The sequence below is a fragment of the Cololabis saira genome, chromosome 14 (assembly GCF_033807715.1).
Source record: "Cololabis saira isolate AMF1-May2022 chromosome 14, fColSai1.1, whole genome shotgun sequence".
Classification (NCBI taxonomy): Eukaryota; Metazoa; Chordata; class Actinopteri; order Beloniformes; family Belonidae; genus Cololabis; species Cololabis saira.
Window position 1 is genome coordinate 26696228 of NC_084600.1, and position 16216 is coordinate 26712443.

Genomic DNA, 16216 nt, shown 5'->3' on the forward strand with positions numbered 1-16216 from the left:
CACCCTGGACAAGTCAACAAATAAACCATCAAAGTCCATCTAAGGAAGCTTCAAGGAACTTGGAACATTTTAAAAACTTTGCATGCTTATGGATCAATATTTTTTCATCTACAGTGCTGTCATTTCCAGGTTTGAAAATCTTACCAATGGATATAATGAAAGGAAACAGTCAGTAAATGTTAAAAAAGTGTTCTGTGACTCAATGTTGAAGAAGAATTTCTCTGGATGCCTGATTGACCAAGAATCCCCCTTGGGCGTCCCACATTATCCTCCAGGAACCTCTCTTTGCTGTGTGTTTTTAATGCAAAACCATTTCATTTTTCTCTCAAAAAAGCACCTGAATGTGTTTCCAAAGATCTTCTTTTGGGTCAGTGATTGTCATTACCAGACTTGAGGCTAAAATCTCACCATTCCCATTTGGAATAAACCTTAAAAAAAAAAAAACAAGATGTACATCAACCTACTAAGAGCATCTCTTTGAAAATCCCTTGCGTTCTGAAGTAATTTCCACTTCCTGTGTCACTTCCACTTAAGAAAACCTGAGAAACCGACCAGAAATCTATCCACAAGTTTTCTTCTACAGGTCTTCCACTGGTGTTTCCGCCACTATTATGCCATCTAGCACAAATTCATATTGAAGGAAAGTCTTACTGTCTTGAGAACCTTCAGGCATCCATTTATTTATTTATCAACAGTGATCTACATGGTTAATCCTCAGTACCCAGAAGGACCTTTTTATTAACACTCTCTCAAGTTTTTTTTTTTTTACATTTACTCAGGCCTTTCTCTGTCTTAAGACCACTTTACATTTTTGGACCCCTTCACCGACTGGAGCCTTGCAAAAACCCTTCTTTTGAGGCTTAACCTCTTATTACAACATCTCTGTAAAACTTTCCACCAAGATGGATTAATATTTCAATCCACCCGCGAGAGAGAAGTATCAGTCAACTTGCTTCACATGATCCATCTTTTTAAAAGGCTCCGTTTGGTCTATCAAGGTGCACTTGCCGGATTCAAAAAGCATTTGAAATATCCCTACTTACTCACATGCTTAAATTCTTTCACAAGACTTCAAAATACGCCACACGCTTGTGTGTACTTTGCGCTGAGCATCTACAACCGGAGCAGGAGTGCCGCAGCATGGGACTCAGCTGCTTCAAGTCCTGGAAACATGACAGCAGAGGCCACAAAGGTAACACACGACATCGACAAACCATCAGCATATTACTTGTTAATCCTCCTCAGAAACTCCAGCTCTGCGTTTGTGTGTTGCCCTTGAGCAAGGCTTGTTAAATGCTGAGTCAGGGTCTTCAGGCCTGTGCATTTATTTATCCTTTTTTTTTTTTTTTTAGATGATGGTGTGTGCTCTTGCATATGTGTCTTCATGTGCTAAATGTGACATTGAGGAGGACGGGGAGCACAGCATGATGGGAAAGATAGGGGACAGAGTGTTGACTATCATGAAAACGTGGTCAGTTTATGTTGGTTAGTTTGGTTTTGTTCATCTGGATCAAGCTACTGTAGGTTTATGCTTTATGATCAAGACAGAACCAATGATCACTTGTATTCGTACATACATTTCCTATCCCTTCATCATCTGCTTCAGCATCGTATTGTGGAGTCTTTCCCAGATGTCATTGGGTTAGTCCGACCTGGATGAGTTCCTAGTCATTCACAATGTCACAAAGCGACCAAAAAAAGGATAAACCATAAAAACCATAAAAACTTACAATCACTACATTCATATAAGAACCAATGAACCTAACTTGCATGAGTACCTAAAAAATCCACAAGTTTAAAAGTTGTTGTTTTTTAAAAATCTTGCTTGTGGCAAGATACTTAGACTGAAAGATACCCAACGGACGTAATGTGTGTCATGGCTTTTAATTGTCTGAAAAAGTGGCAAAAAAGAACTTTTACAATTTATTTTTGTTCAGAAGTTCCTCCTATGGAAATCCCTTTTATGACACTGTCTGAGATTTATTCTTGCTCAATCACTGACTTGTTTTCTATTCATTCATTTATTTCATGTCACTTTTTACTTTCATGTCTTCTCTGTGATGCCCGCTTTAGCTCTGTGAGCTAGTTGCATTGCTGTTGATGTGTGACATAGTATGATGCAACAACACGCAGCTGTTGCAAGTGACCACATAACAGGAGTCCAAAGATACTTGGCAGGATTTTTGTTGATTGTAGTGATGGGAGACTGCAAAATGGCATATGATGATTCCTAAAAATACTCAAACATTTCTTCAAATTAAATTAACACGACTTTATTTCACATGCTTTAACTGATTTTCTAATATAAATGATTAATTTGGTGTATTTTTTCTGAGCCTTGAAGAATCAGGCTACCTTGTTATATGGTAAGGTGAAGAAATGAGGTGCAGATGCTTCAGGCCATCTTATTTGTCAAATGAAACCCTTCATGGTTGTGTATTTGTAGGTAACAGAGATGTGCTGGCCAGCCCAGGCTCCTATTTCTTCCTATCCAACAGCGCCGGTCAAGGTGACGAGTGGTTGAAGAGTCTTAACAAGGGAGTCTGGATCCCTTTCACAGGTAATCACACTCAAAGAGACAAACAGTCAGTATTAAGTGTTAAAACAGCATAACCTACTTCCTACACCTAGCATTCTCTTAACCATCTCAACGGAATAATTCCACCCAAGACCTAAACCATGAACCTTTGTGCCTTTACATGACAGTAAAAGATATGCAACTAGAACAAAAATGTTTGCTTTTGTATTAACATCTTAAACAGTTTAGACTGTGTGTCTAATGAGGATGCAAAACACAGGTGATTGCTATTCCAAATAAAACATGGAGAAGCCTGAAAATGGGTTGAATGGAATCATCTAAGGCATCTAACATCTCAAATCATGGCCAGGAAAGACATTTGCAGATCTAGAGAAGCTTACAAGTTCATTTTCAGTAGGTTTGATTATTGCAATGGCATATTTACAGGCCTTAACAAGAAATCTATCAGGCAGCTGCAGCTGATCCAGATTGCTGCCGCCAGAGTCCTTACAAACACCAGGAAACTGGACCATATTACACCGGTCATGAAATCACTACACTGTCTTCCAGTGAGTCAAAGGATAGAGTTTAAAATCTTACTGCTGGTCTACAAAGCACTGAATGGTCTTGGACCAAAATCCATGCTGGATCTGTTAGTTCCTTTGAAGCTCCCAGACCCCTGAGGTTCATCTGGATCTGGTTTGTTGTGGTTCCCAAGAACAAGAACCAAGCAAGGTTCAGTTATTCTGCTCCTCACCGGTGGAACAAACTTCCTGTAGACCTGAGGTCTGCTCCAACTGTCAGCTCCTTTAAATCAGGCCTAAAAACATTACTGTTTACTGAAGCGTACTCCTAAATTAAATACTTACCTGCTGTAATCTACTGCCCTTATTTTTAACAGCTTGTGCTTTTTATTATTTTACTTCTTTTCTTATCATCTTATTCTTAATTTTTTCAATCTTATTTGTAATTTACTGTCTAATTTTGTCTTGCCGCTTTTAATGTCAATGTAAAGCACTTTGAATTACCTTGTGTTGAATTGTGCTATATAGATAAACTTGCCTTGCCTTACAAATACCCAAGATTCACATTACAGTTGCAATTTTTACTTAGCAATGGAAAAATGGCTTCAAGGATTAGATATTTTGTTTTTTGGTGGATCTTAATTTCAGAGAAGAATCTCATCTTTCTCTCATGCAGGAGTTTTTGGTCAGCGTCTGGAGGAGACAGTACTGTACGAGCGACGGTACGGGGTACGTTTGGTTCCTCTGGTGGTGGAGCAGTGTGTGAACTACATCCGGGAACGTGGTCTGCATGAGGTGGGCTTGTTTCGCCAACCTGGACAGACCAGTCGGGTCAAGGAGCTGCAGGAAGCCTTTGATTCGGGGGAGAGACCAACCTTTGACGGGTACAATCAGTCTCCTCTTTCCCTCATCACTGATTTCTGATTACATTTTCCTTAACAATCTAGTTTGCTGTGTTTTGGTTACAGTAACACAGACGTCCATACAGTGGCCTCACTGCTGAAGCTGTACCTCAGACAGCTGCCAGAACCTCTGGTTCCGTACAGCCACTACCCAGACTTCCTGCTCTGCAGCCAGAAGCTAACAAGTGACCGCACACTGGTAACTGTAGCTCTGTTCACCTTCAACCTGTTATGTTGACAAGTAATCCCTTCTTAAAATCATGCCCTGACTCAACTCTGGTGTTTAAACTCTTCTGTAAAGACAAAAACACAACCACCGTTTTTCAGCAATGGATGCAAGAGTCAAAAAAGTCTCCAATGGTTGTCAAAGCTGATTTTTCAAATTGGTCACACATCAAAGTACCAAATGACCTTCCCACAGGTAAACATGAAAAACACCAATACAACACAAGAAAAACATCCTATTTATATAAATATATGTTACATCACTTCCTCAACCTCATGGCATTTTCCAACCAAATAAATGAAAAAAGTCAGTATGAAAAGACTACCTAGACATTTTTGTACTTCTTGATTGTATCCTTGATCTTGATATTCCCCCATTCCTAAATTTCTTCCAACCCTCTTTATTGCTCAGGGTTTGGAGGACCTGAGGAATCTTCTTCATGAGCTTCCATTTGCAAACTTCAACCTACTCAACTACATCTGCCAGTAAGATAACCACCACCTCTTGCTATTTGATCAAAAAATAATTAGACTGATTTGATTCTGGCATCACAATTTGTGTGTGTGTGTGTGTGTGTGTGTGTGTGTGTGTGTGTGTGTGTGTGTGTGTGTGTGTGTGTGTGTGTGTGTGTGTGTGTGTGTGTGTGTGTGTGTGTAGGTTTCTGAATGAGGTCCAGAGTTACTCCAGCAGTAACAAGATGAGCGTTCAGAACTTAGCAACTGTGTTTGGGCCGAACATCCTCCGAGCCAAAGCTGAAGACCCGCAAAGCATCGTGGGAGGTAGACATTCAATACAATATCAATTACCGATTATTGTCCTGTTTTAAAGTCATGATCTGGAAAGAGAGCTGGAATAGGCTCTGATGAGTAGGCACTGGAGTAGGGCACTGGAGTAGGCTCCAGCAGAACCCCGTGACCCTTAACAGGAAAAAAACAGTATAAATAATGTCAAAGAGATCTGAAAACAGTCAAGATTTATGCCTCATTTCTTATGCAATCCAAAAATTGTTATAAAGAATACCTTCTTAACCATCCCAATGCATGTTTTGATGTGTAAGTGGCGTAAATCAATCAATCAATCATCCATCCATTTTCTATACCCACTTTATCCTTCTGGAGCCTATGCCAGCTCATTATAGGTGAGAGGCAGGGGTACACCCTGGACAGACAACCATGCAACCTCACACTCACACCTACGGGCAATTTAGAATCATCAATTAACCAAGCATGCATGTTTCTAGACTGTGGGAGGAAGCCAGAGGGAACCCACGCAAGCACAGAGAGAAGATGCAAACTCCACACAGAAAGACTCCTGCCGGGCCTGGGAGTGGAACTGGGAACCTTCTCACTGTGAGGCAACAGTGCTAACCACTAAACCACCGTGCTGCCCCATCATCAAATCAAATCAAATCAAACTTTATTTATATAGCACCTTTTATGCATAAGAAATGCAGCACAAAGTGCTTTACATAAAAACAATAAACAAACATAAAATTATTAGTATTAATGTATTAATAGTAATATTATTATGTATTAAGTATTAATGTCCTGCCGGTGACGCAGAACAGGAGGTAGAGCGCTCCACAGTTGAGAGGCAATGGATTGGAAAGCCTGATCTCCTCTAGTTTTAAAATATGTTGTTGGTACGGATAAAAGGTTCTGATCTGAGGGCCGAAGTGAACGAGCTGTGGAATAAGGGGTTAAAAGATCACCAATTTATTTTGGGGCTTGGTTGTGAAAAGCTCTAAAAGTCCAAACTAAAATTTTTAAATCAATATGTCACGGTTTCACAGTGTAGGATAGGTTTTTTTTACTGTTTAACTGACTCTCCTATCATTCCAGATCCTGCCACCCTCATCAGCCAGAAATCCACTCATTCCCTTCACCTGTGCTTCCCCGTCCAGCTCCACACCTGGTTTCCCTCATCATCAGTTCCCCTCATATACCAGCCCATTTCCACCTTCCAGTTTGCCAGATTGTACTGTCACGGCTCAAAAGACAGAGAACCCAAAAGCACAACACCAAACAGAATCAGAGTTCAAGAGGCTTTAATCGGGTCAAAGGCAGGCAGGGGTCAAACCGGGCAGGCAGGCAGATCAGGCAAACAAATCCGAAGGGGCAGGCAAAAATCCAAAAACCGGGAATCAGGCAGGGACGCAGACAAGCAGGCAGGCAGAAAACAGATCAGAATCAGGAACGCTGGAAAGCGAGGCTTAAACACCCGACAATCTGGCCAACAGGAAGGTGGAAATGGGCCGATTCATTTTATATGAATTCACAGACAACTATCATAAATGATGCAGAAGAAGTATACGTAAATTAGGCTTTAATCAGAAATCAGACGTCAGAAATCGCTTTATTTCGCCAAATGTACAATGTACACAGGCATTTAACCTGCTAAAAAACAGTGCTACTTGACAATAAAATAACAAATTAAAAATAAAAATGGAAAAAATATAATATGTAAGTAAAAAATATATAATATGTATGTAATACAATGACCAGGAGTATTTACAGGATGACAGCAATGAAAAAGGAAATAAAGTGTTCTTTAAGTGTCTTTAGAAACTGCAAGGCTAAGATGCCTTTAGTTATGAGGGTGGTGGCCTGGGGAAAAAAACTGTTCAAGTGCCTGGTGGTTTTGGTTCTGATGGACCTGAACCTGCGACCTGATGAGAAGGGAGTGAACAGGGAGTGAGCTGGGTGAGATGGGTCCCCTACTATCCTCCTGGCCCTCTGCCAGGATCTGCCATCGTGCAGAACACACTCCTGTTCGAGGCCCATGAGATGGCTTTCTGTTTGCACGGTGCCGTCCCGACTGTTCTTGGTGTGGGCAGAGGATGCAGGGTACCACACAGTGATGGAGGAGGTGAGGACACTCTCATTTGTTGCTCTGTAGAAGTGGGAGTGAACCTTGGGGGAGATGTTCATCTTGCGGAGCAGTGTGTGAAAGAACGTCCTCTGGTGCACCATTTAAACCTAATGAGGCTGTTCAGGATGTGTCTATCTGACTATGTTCTAGGTGCAGCAATGGTTCAGGGGCTGATGCTGGAGCTGATCCGAGAACACGAGTCTCTGTTTGCCAAACTTCCTCCGCCCACATATGGCCGTGCACCTGTGAGTTCACGTGCATCTCCAGGTGCTCTGAAACAGCCTCATCTCCAGCCGCTGCCCTGCCTTCGCCAGCTGTCTCTGCCTCTTATTGCAGATCGCTTTGGTGAGGCCGGAGCAGCTGCACATGCAGACAACCCCAGGTAAAACACATCTGCTTCACCAGAGCCTCCCCGACAACCATCACTCACAACATCTCAAGTGTACCGGTACATGTTTCATATCCTTTAAAGGTCCAGCATACAACCTTAGAAAATCACAAGAGCAACAGAATCTCAGTCCAAAACACTAGAGTTAAAACCTGAAAGTAAAACCCAATTTAAAGCCTTTTAGCACGCTGTTGTCAGGAAAAGCAGTGAATTTGACTTACATCCCTATTGAATGAATGAAAGAATGAATTAATTGTTGTTTATTAATGTGTCATACACGTCTAAGGTGCCCAGCCTATAAGGGCTTACAAGACATTTATACATATTTATTATATACATTCCCTATTTATCAAAACTCCTTTTACCCAGATAATACTTATTGTTTTTAATCTATGTAGGGGAAACAGTAGGGCTGACATGCACATGACTTGTAAACTTTCCTGGCATAACTACAGCTCAGAAAGGTAGGAATAAGATCCAACACTCAGCATAGAGGGCTTTATTTTTCTGGTAACAACTATGTTACTTTATGTATACAGTAGGTACAATTTGAAGTAAGATAATTATGATGGTAAGAACATGAGATGTATTACAAACAGACATGAAGAAAATAAGCTCAGAAAAGCAACTCTTTCCAAGAGAAGATTATAATACACAGAGTACCGGTAGCTAATTTAGGAGATGACCCGACTTCCTTGAGGGTTTAAGCTCCAAATCAAAATATGTCTGGAATGATACAACGATAATGTGGACAGAGAGGTCAATGAACTGGTGAACGTCCACACAGAAACATCACTATTGGTGAAAATCTGTCCTTATCCTCATTCATAGAGGACAAATACTCTCCCTCTTTCTGTCCCTCCAAAAGTCTCCTTGTCTTTATTGAGCAGAAATCTGTTTTTTAATTCCCATCTCTTGAAATATCTAACCCTTTTGATGAGCTTTCTTTTTTTTTTTGACTTTTTTACTTTTTTTAATATATACGTATTTAAATGTAGCATAACCATTGAGAATTCAGAGACAGTCTCAAATGGACCCCCTTTTGCAGCCCATTTATATCTCAGACTTGTCCTATGTATGTATAGTGGCAAATAGTGATTAGAAAAGAATATGAAGCCTGACTGAGCCTTTCTTTGGGCCCTTTATTCAAGTTGCAGACAAGAAAGGGGGTAGAGAGAGAGAATGCAGACATGCAGCAAAGGTGCGCAGGCCGGGATTTGAACTTGCGACCACTGCAGGAGGACTGTAGCCTCAGCATATGAGCCGCTTGCTTAACCCACTGTGCCACCGAGCAGCCCAACTGAGCCTTTTTAGGAGATGGTAGACACATTGTGCATGCCGAGTAATACTTTACGTACTTACTGTACATTTATCAGCACACACTATTGTTGCTATTTAAATTGCAATATTTTTAGAAACTTGCAGGTCATTTTGTCAAATGCCAACCAACAGCACAATTGACCCCATTGGTTTGAAAGTTGATAACCCTTTTAGATAACCCTTTCCCTTATTTTCTTTTCTTAGCAATATCTTCACTGTTACTGCCAAAGCAGACTTGTCCTCTAGCCAGAAGAAACACCTCGGCCATCGCTACACCTCCTCTCACCCAGAGAACTGCTTCTATCCCCTGTCCTCCTCCAGTCAGTCCAGTCAGCACTACTCTGACAGACACGACGTGGATTATTACCAGCTTCATGCTGGCCTTGGACCATCTCGTGCAAATGTTCAAGCCACCACAGCCAACCTCCAGCTACACGACCCACAACCAGACGGCGCTAAGTCTGTGCTGCTCACTGGCTGGACAAAAGTTTGGCCAGATCTAGAAAAAGCAGCTCCTTTCTGGAGTTCTGATGGTGCAAAGGAAGATGGTGTGAATGCAGAAACAGCCAGCGGGGGCAGCAGTGAGGCACAGGAGGACAGCACCCCTTCTGCCTACGACAACCTGGACAGAGCATCTATTTGTCAGACGATAGAGAACGTTACAGGTGGAAAATGTGAAACTAACGCCCCTGGAGGGCATATTGGAACTTGTGAAGCAGAGGTGAAGCTAGAGGAGGTGGGCCTGATGACAGACTTCTCTTCTTCATGGTCTTTTTGTGAGGTACTACCATTGGATGAGAGCAGCGACGATGCAGAGGCAGTTACTCATGACATGTTACCAAAGACACCTGAACAGTTGCCTTCAAAGCAAGAGGCAGAAAAGGAAAACAGAGATGACGATGAAGACAGCAACCATCACATTGATGACGTGGATACGCATCACCCAAACTCTCTGGCCTCCTGTTCGGTCCGCAGTGATAGTCCTCTCAGTACAGGCAGTTCAGATGTGTTCCTCCCATCTGGTCCTCCAAACCTCCAGGGGCCAGAGTCTCAGTCGGAAGCCACGGACAGTCCCTTGCAGGTGTTCCAGCTGCGGCAGCAGATGGCCCAGCAGAAGGCTGAGTTCCAGACCAGGATACAGAGGTGAGAAACAGTCCACAGTTTACCGGTGCATTAGTAGGTTCTGACCTTTTTAATACAAGTGTTGGGAGTATAACATGCAAGTCGTTATTTAAACATGTTATAAGTGATACATCAATAGTTTGGGCAATGCCTCCTAAATCTCAAATGTTGTGAAAAATGCAAATGACGTTAAGCTATTTTTACATAGTGATTTTAAATAGTGATCCTAAATATCTCCACAGATCTCAACAAATGAGTGAGAAAATGTATTTAAAATGTATAAAAATTTTCTTTAAAGACAAGTGGGAAAGGATTTACATGCTTCTCCTTCTTTAGTGCATAGTATTTATAAACTATTCCAGAAATTGGGAGCATTTCAGTGTGTAATACAAAAGGATGTAAACCAAAAATGTTACTGTGTCAGTAACCGTCATGAGACTACGTTCACAAATGCCACTTCCGCAGTTTTACCGTGCGAAAACAGAGCTGTTTTCTTAACCTTGTCCCGAGGCAGTATTGACATGCTGGACTTGGGGGAATCTGGGATCAATTAAATTAAATTAAATTAAATTAAATTAAATTAAATTAAATTAAATTAAATTAAATTCAATTCAATTCAATTCAATTCAATTCAATTCAATTCAATTCAATTCAATTCAATTCAATTCAATTCAATTTATTTAGCGTTGATTACAACAGATGTCTCTAGGATCTTGACTCCCGAGCAATTATTACATAAACATAAAATAAAAAATGGCAGGTAAAAAACTCCCCTAGAGAGGGAAAAACCTTAAGATAAACAGTGGTAAGAAAAACTCCCCTTTAGGAGGGAAGAAACCTGGATAAGGACCTGGATCTTAAGGGGGGACCCTCCTGCCAGAGGCCAGCTGGGCAGAGCAGGAAAAGAGATCATCACAAAGTGGAAAGTGACAGCTAGTTCTCATGTGCGTGTTGGTGTGATGACAAGTTGGTGTCAAACTGAGTCGAACATTGCTTACAAATTTCAGAAAAGTTCAGCTTTTCAGGCCTCAAGAGCGTCACCCTACACAGCCCAGGTACGCCATGATCAAGTCGTTTACAGGCCAGTAGCAGGGAAATAGTGACACATCAGATTTTTGCCATCTGCAGTGGTTCCAGCTTTTATGACCAGACAATATGGTCGTATTCTGACATGAACTTCAGAAATGAAACCGAAGTAGTGAATGAAGCTAGTACGTATTGCATTTGTGCAACTGGAGGCATTGTATATTGTATGGCAATTAAGACCAAACCTTTGTCAATATAAGAGGCATCAGCCATTAAAGTACCGTATAAAGTTATAATCCTTGCAGACATCACTTTAACAAGGAAATAAACATCATCCCCGAACAAGTAGAAACTTAAAACCCTAATCCTGTAGGCATTACATTAAAAAAGGATAAAAATTAACCAATGAAGTTGACAACAATAATAATGAAAATAAAAATAAGTAAACGTCTGAGTAAGTAAAAGCATGACTGCATGTAAAAAAACAAAGCCATCCTGAATTTTCCTGCTGGTTTTCCGGCCATGTGTGTTGTTGTGTGCGTGTGCGGCAGGTTGGAGCGCTGCAACGACGTCCTCGAACGGCAGGTTGCTGTTCTGCGGCTCGGTCTGGAGCAGCAGAGGCGAAGCCAGAGCGTCGCCGAGGTCAAGATTCGCAACATGGAGAGAGCCAAAGCTGACGCCGACCAGAGAAACAGCACTCTGCAGAGGGAGATGGAGTTGTTCTGCCACATGTATGGAGAGGTCAGGAGAAGAGGATACAACGATGGAAGAGGGGGAGGAAGTATCTGAGTATCTGAGGAAAAATAAAACCTTGAAAGTACTTTATTTATTTATTTGTATTAACTTTTATGCATCCCACAAGGGGAAATTATTATCTGCTTTTAAGCCATCTCTAGTTGGACTAGGAGCAGTGGGCTGCTATTTCTACAGCACCCGGGGAGCAGTTAGGGTTAAGGGCCTTGCTCAGCTGCCCAAAGGGGTTCACCTTGGTTGCAATGGGAATGAATAGTTCAGAAAACGACAGGACAAAAAGGGAACTGCTGGATTTGAATCATTATTGTCTGATTCAGCAAAGGTTCTTTGTAATTTTAACTAACCTTCCTAAAGTTGGCCTTGGTTTCCAGACAGTGGCAGATTTGGGGGTTGGCCAGGGATGGCCTTGGCATCTGGAGAGCGTGTCTGGCCACCATACTGGCCACCATGGACGCAAGGACTTTGTTTTCAGCAGCAGGGTGCAAGCAGGACCTATTCTACGGATGCACACGCTAATGACCTGTCTTTCATCCCATGAGGGTCTGTGGAGACGTTTTTCACATGGTTGCATCACGGTAACATACGTTTTCACTTCCATATGATTGTGTGTCTTGGCCACCCTAACATTTCCACTCGCCCCACCATGACCTCCCCATTGAAAACTGCCTGGCTCTGGCACTGTTTCCAGAGAGAGGTCAGTAAGGTTAAATTTGATACAGTTTATGCACCTGTAGACTAGAGATCTGGATCTTCCCCCCTGGAGACTGTTGGTTTGGTTCACTGGAACATTTGGTGGCAATGTACTTCTCTTCCAGTTCAGCAAGACTTCTGTGATCTGTTATCTGAAAATTTCCAGAAGATGCAAATTCAGATGCCAGACTTTCAGTTCTGTCAGTTCTTCAGTCCTCCTCCTGTGCCCAGGTATTACAGGAAACACCAGTGTGTTTGCCTTGAGTCTTATATGAGCATTTGCTGCCTCCCTTCCTCTCATCCCTATTTTTTTGTCCTTATTTCTCCAACTATCGCCGAGAACAAATGTTTCCTGCTTTTGACTTTGACAAAACCAAGCATGTTTACGGTTGTTTATGAGCAGAACAAGCCTTATTACACATTTACTGAGTCTGAAATTCAACCCTTGACTTTCTGTAAATCATCTGATAGTCTTTACTTGTACCAGGTGAACTGAACAGGGAAATACTTTTATGTTTGAATAGTTCAAAGTGCATGTTTCTTTTGCATTTTCCAAACTCAGGACACAAGTCAACAAGGATCCCTGACTTCTGGCTGAATGCAGCGTTGAACCCAGCAGCAGACCTGTTTATAAAAATGATGTAACACTCACAGTTCAAAAGAGCTGGTTATACTGAATATCAAATCTGCTTTTTTGAAGAGATATATTACTGAAGTGGCTACCAGGCTCTTTCTATATAAAAACAACAACAAAATACACTGAATATTACACTCATTTCAGGAATGAGTTGGACATGAACAGAAATTTCTTGAGATCGAAACTGTTCTGAAAACAAAACAGTGAACATGTTTTGCACTTTCAGCGCCAGACACTACAAAGACACTACAATGGTCCATCAAAACATAAGGGGCCAATTGCTCTGTCATTAAGTTAGTTATACTTTAACTGTCTTTGCATTGTTAGGTGTTGCGCACTTGGTAGTTCAAAGTACCTGGAGTTCAATCCTTCTACTGCAAGGAGAACAGCCTATTTGATGATGATGCAGCTCAGCAAGAGCCTCTTCATAATTTCAGTTCAAACTGACTCTGTTTTGACAAGTTAAACACAAATATAAAGTAAGATAAATCACATTCTTGCTTGAAAACATCTTAAAACTACATTTTGTCACACAACATCATTTGTACTTTAAAATTGTAACTTACAAGCGTGAGCTTTTTTCCATCACCACTGCCAGTGCTCAGTGATGTTGAATGTATTCTGGGCTAATTAGTCTTCTCCAGCCAGCACAAGCTGCCACTGGAGGCTGCTTGGCTGAAATGAGCAGAGCAACAACTGCAGGTGACTTGGCTAGGCACAGGTTTTGAACTGGAACAGTAATTGGGCTAAAAATGACAACGTTTCACTCGTCTACAAGAACACACGGGCCGTTTTTGAAACTGCATACTGCACTGATAGTGTCTACCGATTCAGGTGTGTTAGCTCCAAGAAAATGTCCAGGATTACTCAAGATTACTGGACACACGATTTGTGACATCAGCAATAGGTTTTTCTGAAGAGAAGTTTTGAAGCCTCTTTTTCCTTGTACTGTACAGTGCTATGTTTTAATTTGGTCGAGGATACCGACTACAAGACACCCACCTTATGTCAGTCAAAGTTAACTGTAGCTACCTGTTCCATCGGCCAATCAGCTGCAGAGCTGTTGATGAACGTTTGCAGTGGAATATGCCCTTTCAGATGTTGCTTTGGTGGTGAAATCCGAAATAGCTGCTCCATTTCCATGACGCTGGATAAGCAGAGATGCCCATTTGCTTCTCTAGCGTAATGATGACTGATGAGGAAGTGTTAATGGCTTGTCATTGGCTAAGTGGACTGCCAATCAAAAGATTACACTACAGACCCCCCAACAGTTGTGATGATATGAAATCAAGCTATTGAGAATAAAACCCTTTTTTTTTTTAACCAGGCTTTACTGATATATATTTTTTCTGCAAAGTTGGCCATTTCAACATGGGAGACAAGGAAATGGACTCACTTTTTTGGAGCCAGTCCTCCAGTGATCAGTCAATTCAGTCAGACGATTCTTGTAATTCCGGGTCGGCTTCAACCATATTGGTGCTTGGTTTGCAACTGACAGGTCTACTTCTTATATTATATCCCATAATGTAATGTGCCACTACAGAGAAAGGTAGTCACAACACTTTACGGCTTTAAAGGTCAATATCCACTGTCTGCCCTTAACATGAACAACTTTGCAGCAGACTAAATGTATTTATCTTTTTTTGTGTTACAATAATTATTTAATATGAAGTCATATTATACTATGAAGGCTTGTGAAACAATCAGCAAGTTGTGCTAACTCAGCATCAGCTAAACGAAGCTGTCATTTCTTTTCTTTTTTTTTTAATATTTTTATCCCGGTTTTTTTCCCATTTTTACCACCCCGTGCTCCTACCTAAGTGACAGTCCTGGGCATTGCCATCCTCTACCAAGCTGTCATTTCTGACTTTGCAATTGAAACATTTGATACTGGATATTATGCAAAGGTTATGCAAAGGTTCGCGAGCAGCTCTGCAGCACCTCTGGCATGGATCAACTAAAGGAGCTGGGGCCCACAGCTAACTTTGACCAATAGGCTATAAGGTGGGCGTGCTCCAGCTTACTTCCTGGGCCTGTTTGTTCCACCCAATTGCGTCATGGCACCCCAGAGGATGATAAAAAAAAGGCTTTAAAACTGTTCAACCTACTTGTGACATCACTGGGTTTGTTCAGTGGTTATACATTATCCATGGTGATGACCAGCTTCTGACAGTCACAGCTTCTACAGTAGCAAACAACCAGAAAAGTCCACATTGGTGGGCCCAGATGGTCCATATCTGCAGTTGTCTTTGGCCCACATTTGGCCATGAATGATCACTGAGTGGCTGCTTGAACACAGCCACATGTCCTTTTCATATGGCCCAAATCTGTATTCAATTTGTTCTTTTCAGTAATACCTGGACCTCAGAACACTCACCTTAACCCATGTCAAAGCTATATCAGGTCAAGCCTTTAAGCTATGTTAGGTCCATCTAATTGACTTTAGGCCTGTTTTGTAACAAAACTGCTCCAAAATGGTCAGTTGTAGTCCAGATTGAATCCAAATCTGTCATCTGAGTATAGGCTATCAACAACTGTCAGGCTAGTAGTTTATGTAGTACTTTGCACATAGTAATCTGCATCGTATGCATTTTTAAAAACAAGCAAGACACCCTGGTTTCAAACCATGTGATGTAGAATGTTGCGTAGTTTCTTAAACCTTCTTGCCCTGTCTTTAAGCCTGCAACCGAAGGTTAGCTTTCCCTCAATTGCTAGAGTAAGTCTTCAATATTCAACATTACATTTTTCTTTTCCTGTGGGTTTATTGAAGCCCAGTACACAACTTTAACTCACAAACTTTAATATTTACCCTCATTTAGGCGCATTCTGTCAGATAATCTGTAAAATAAAAATGTGGTGATTTTTACAACAGATTCATAGAGATAGGGATTTTCTAGAAATATCAGGTATTGTAGATTCATTGCCGTCTCCAAATAAAAGAACTACAGAAATATGCCGCATAAGTGTATTTTTTATTCATTAGGATCATTACACATTTGAAAATGAGCAGGCACCCTAATTAAATGTAAAAAGAAGAAAGACTAAATCCAGGTTAGAAATGATGATTTGGTGAAAGGATCTGTCAGCTTTGTCAGCACCATTAAGTCTTCAAGACAATCTTGTGGCTGAGAGAAATGGAGCTCATCGAGACTATTGGGAGGACCCGTCCTGTCTTGTCAGGCTGTAATTTAAAGAGGCCCTTAAAGTGTCAGTGCACGTCAATAGCTACTGAAACACAA

General features: G+C 41.3%; 1 protein-coding gene across 1 annotated transcript; it reads left to right on the forward strand.

The window, feature by feature from the left end:
• The first annotated feature begins 887 nt into the window (after positions 1 to 887).
• Positions 888 to 11807, forward strand: LOC133459232 (rho GTPase-activating protein 22-like). The gene is made up of 9 exons (XM_061739103.1): positions 888 to 1192; positions 2447 to 2560; positions 3719 to 3926; positions 4011 to 4143; positions 4582 to 4655; positions 4828 to 4949; positions 7192 to 7423; positions 8954 to 9892; positions 11449 to 11807. The coding sequence occupies exons 1-9, from the start codon at positions 1048 to 1050 to the stop codon at positions 11684 to 11686; spliced, it is 2205 nt and encodes a 734-aa protein (XP_061595087.1). The 5' UTR covers positions 888 to 1047; the 3' UTR covers positions 11687 to 11807.
• Positions 11808 to 16216: the final 4409 nt, after the last annotated feature.

Excerpts from the sequence above, each read along its gene's own strand:
- LOC133459232 (XM_061739103.1), top strand. The coding sequence starts at position 1,048 with ATGCTTAAATTCTTTCACAAGACTTCAAAATACGCCACACGCTTGTGT. Across the intron at positions 3,927-4,010 it reads GAGAGACCAACCTTTGACGG|TAACACAGACGTCCATACAG; the intron begins GTACAATCAGTC and ends TTTTGGTTACAG. Across the intron at positions 4,656-4,827 it reads CTACTCAACTACATCTGCCA|GTTTCTGAATGAGGTCCAGA; the intron begins GTAAGATAACCA and ends GTGTGTGTGTAG.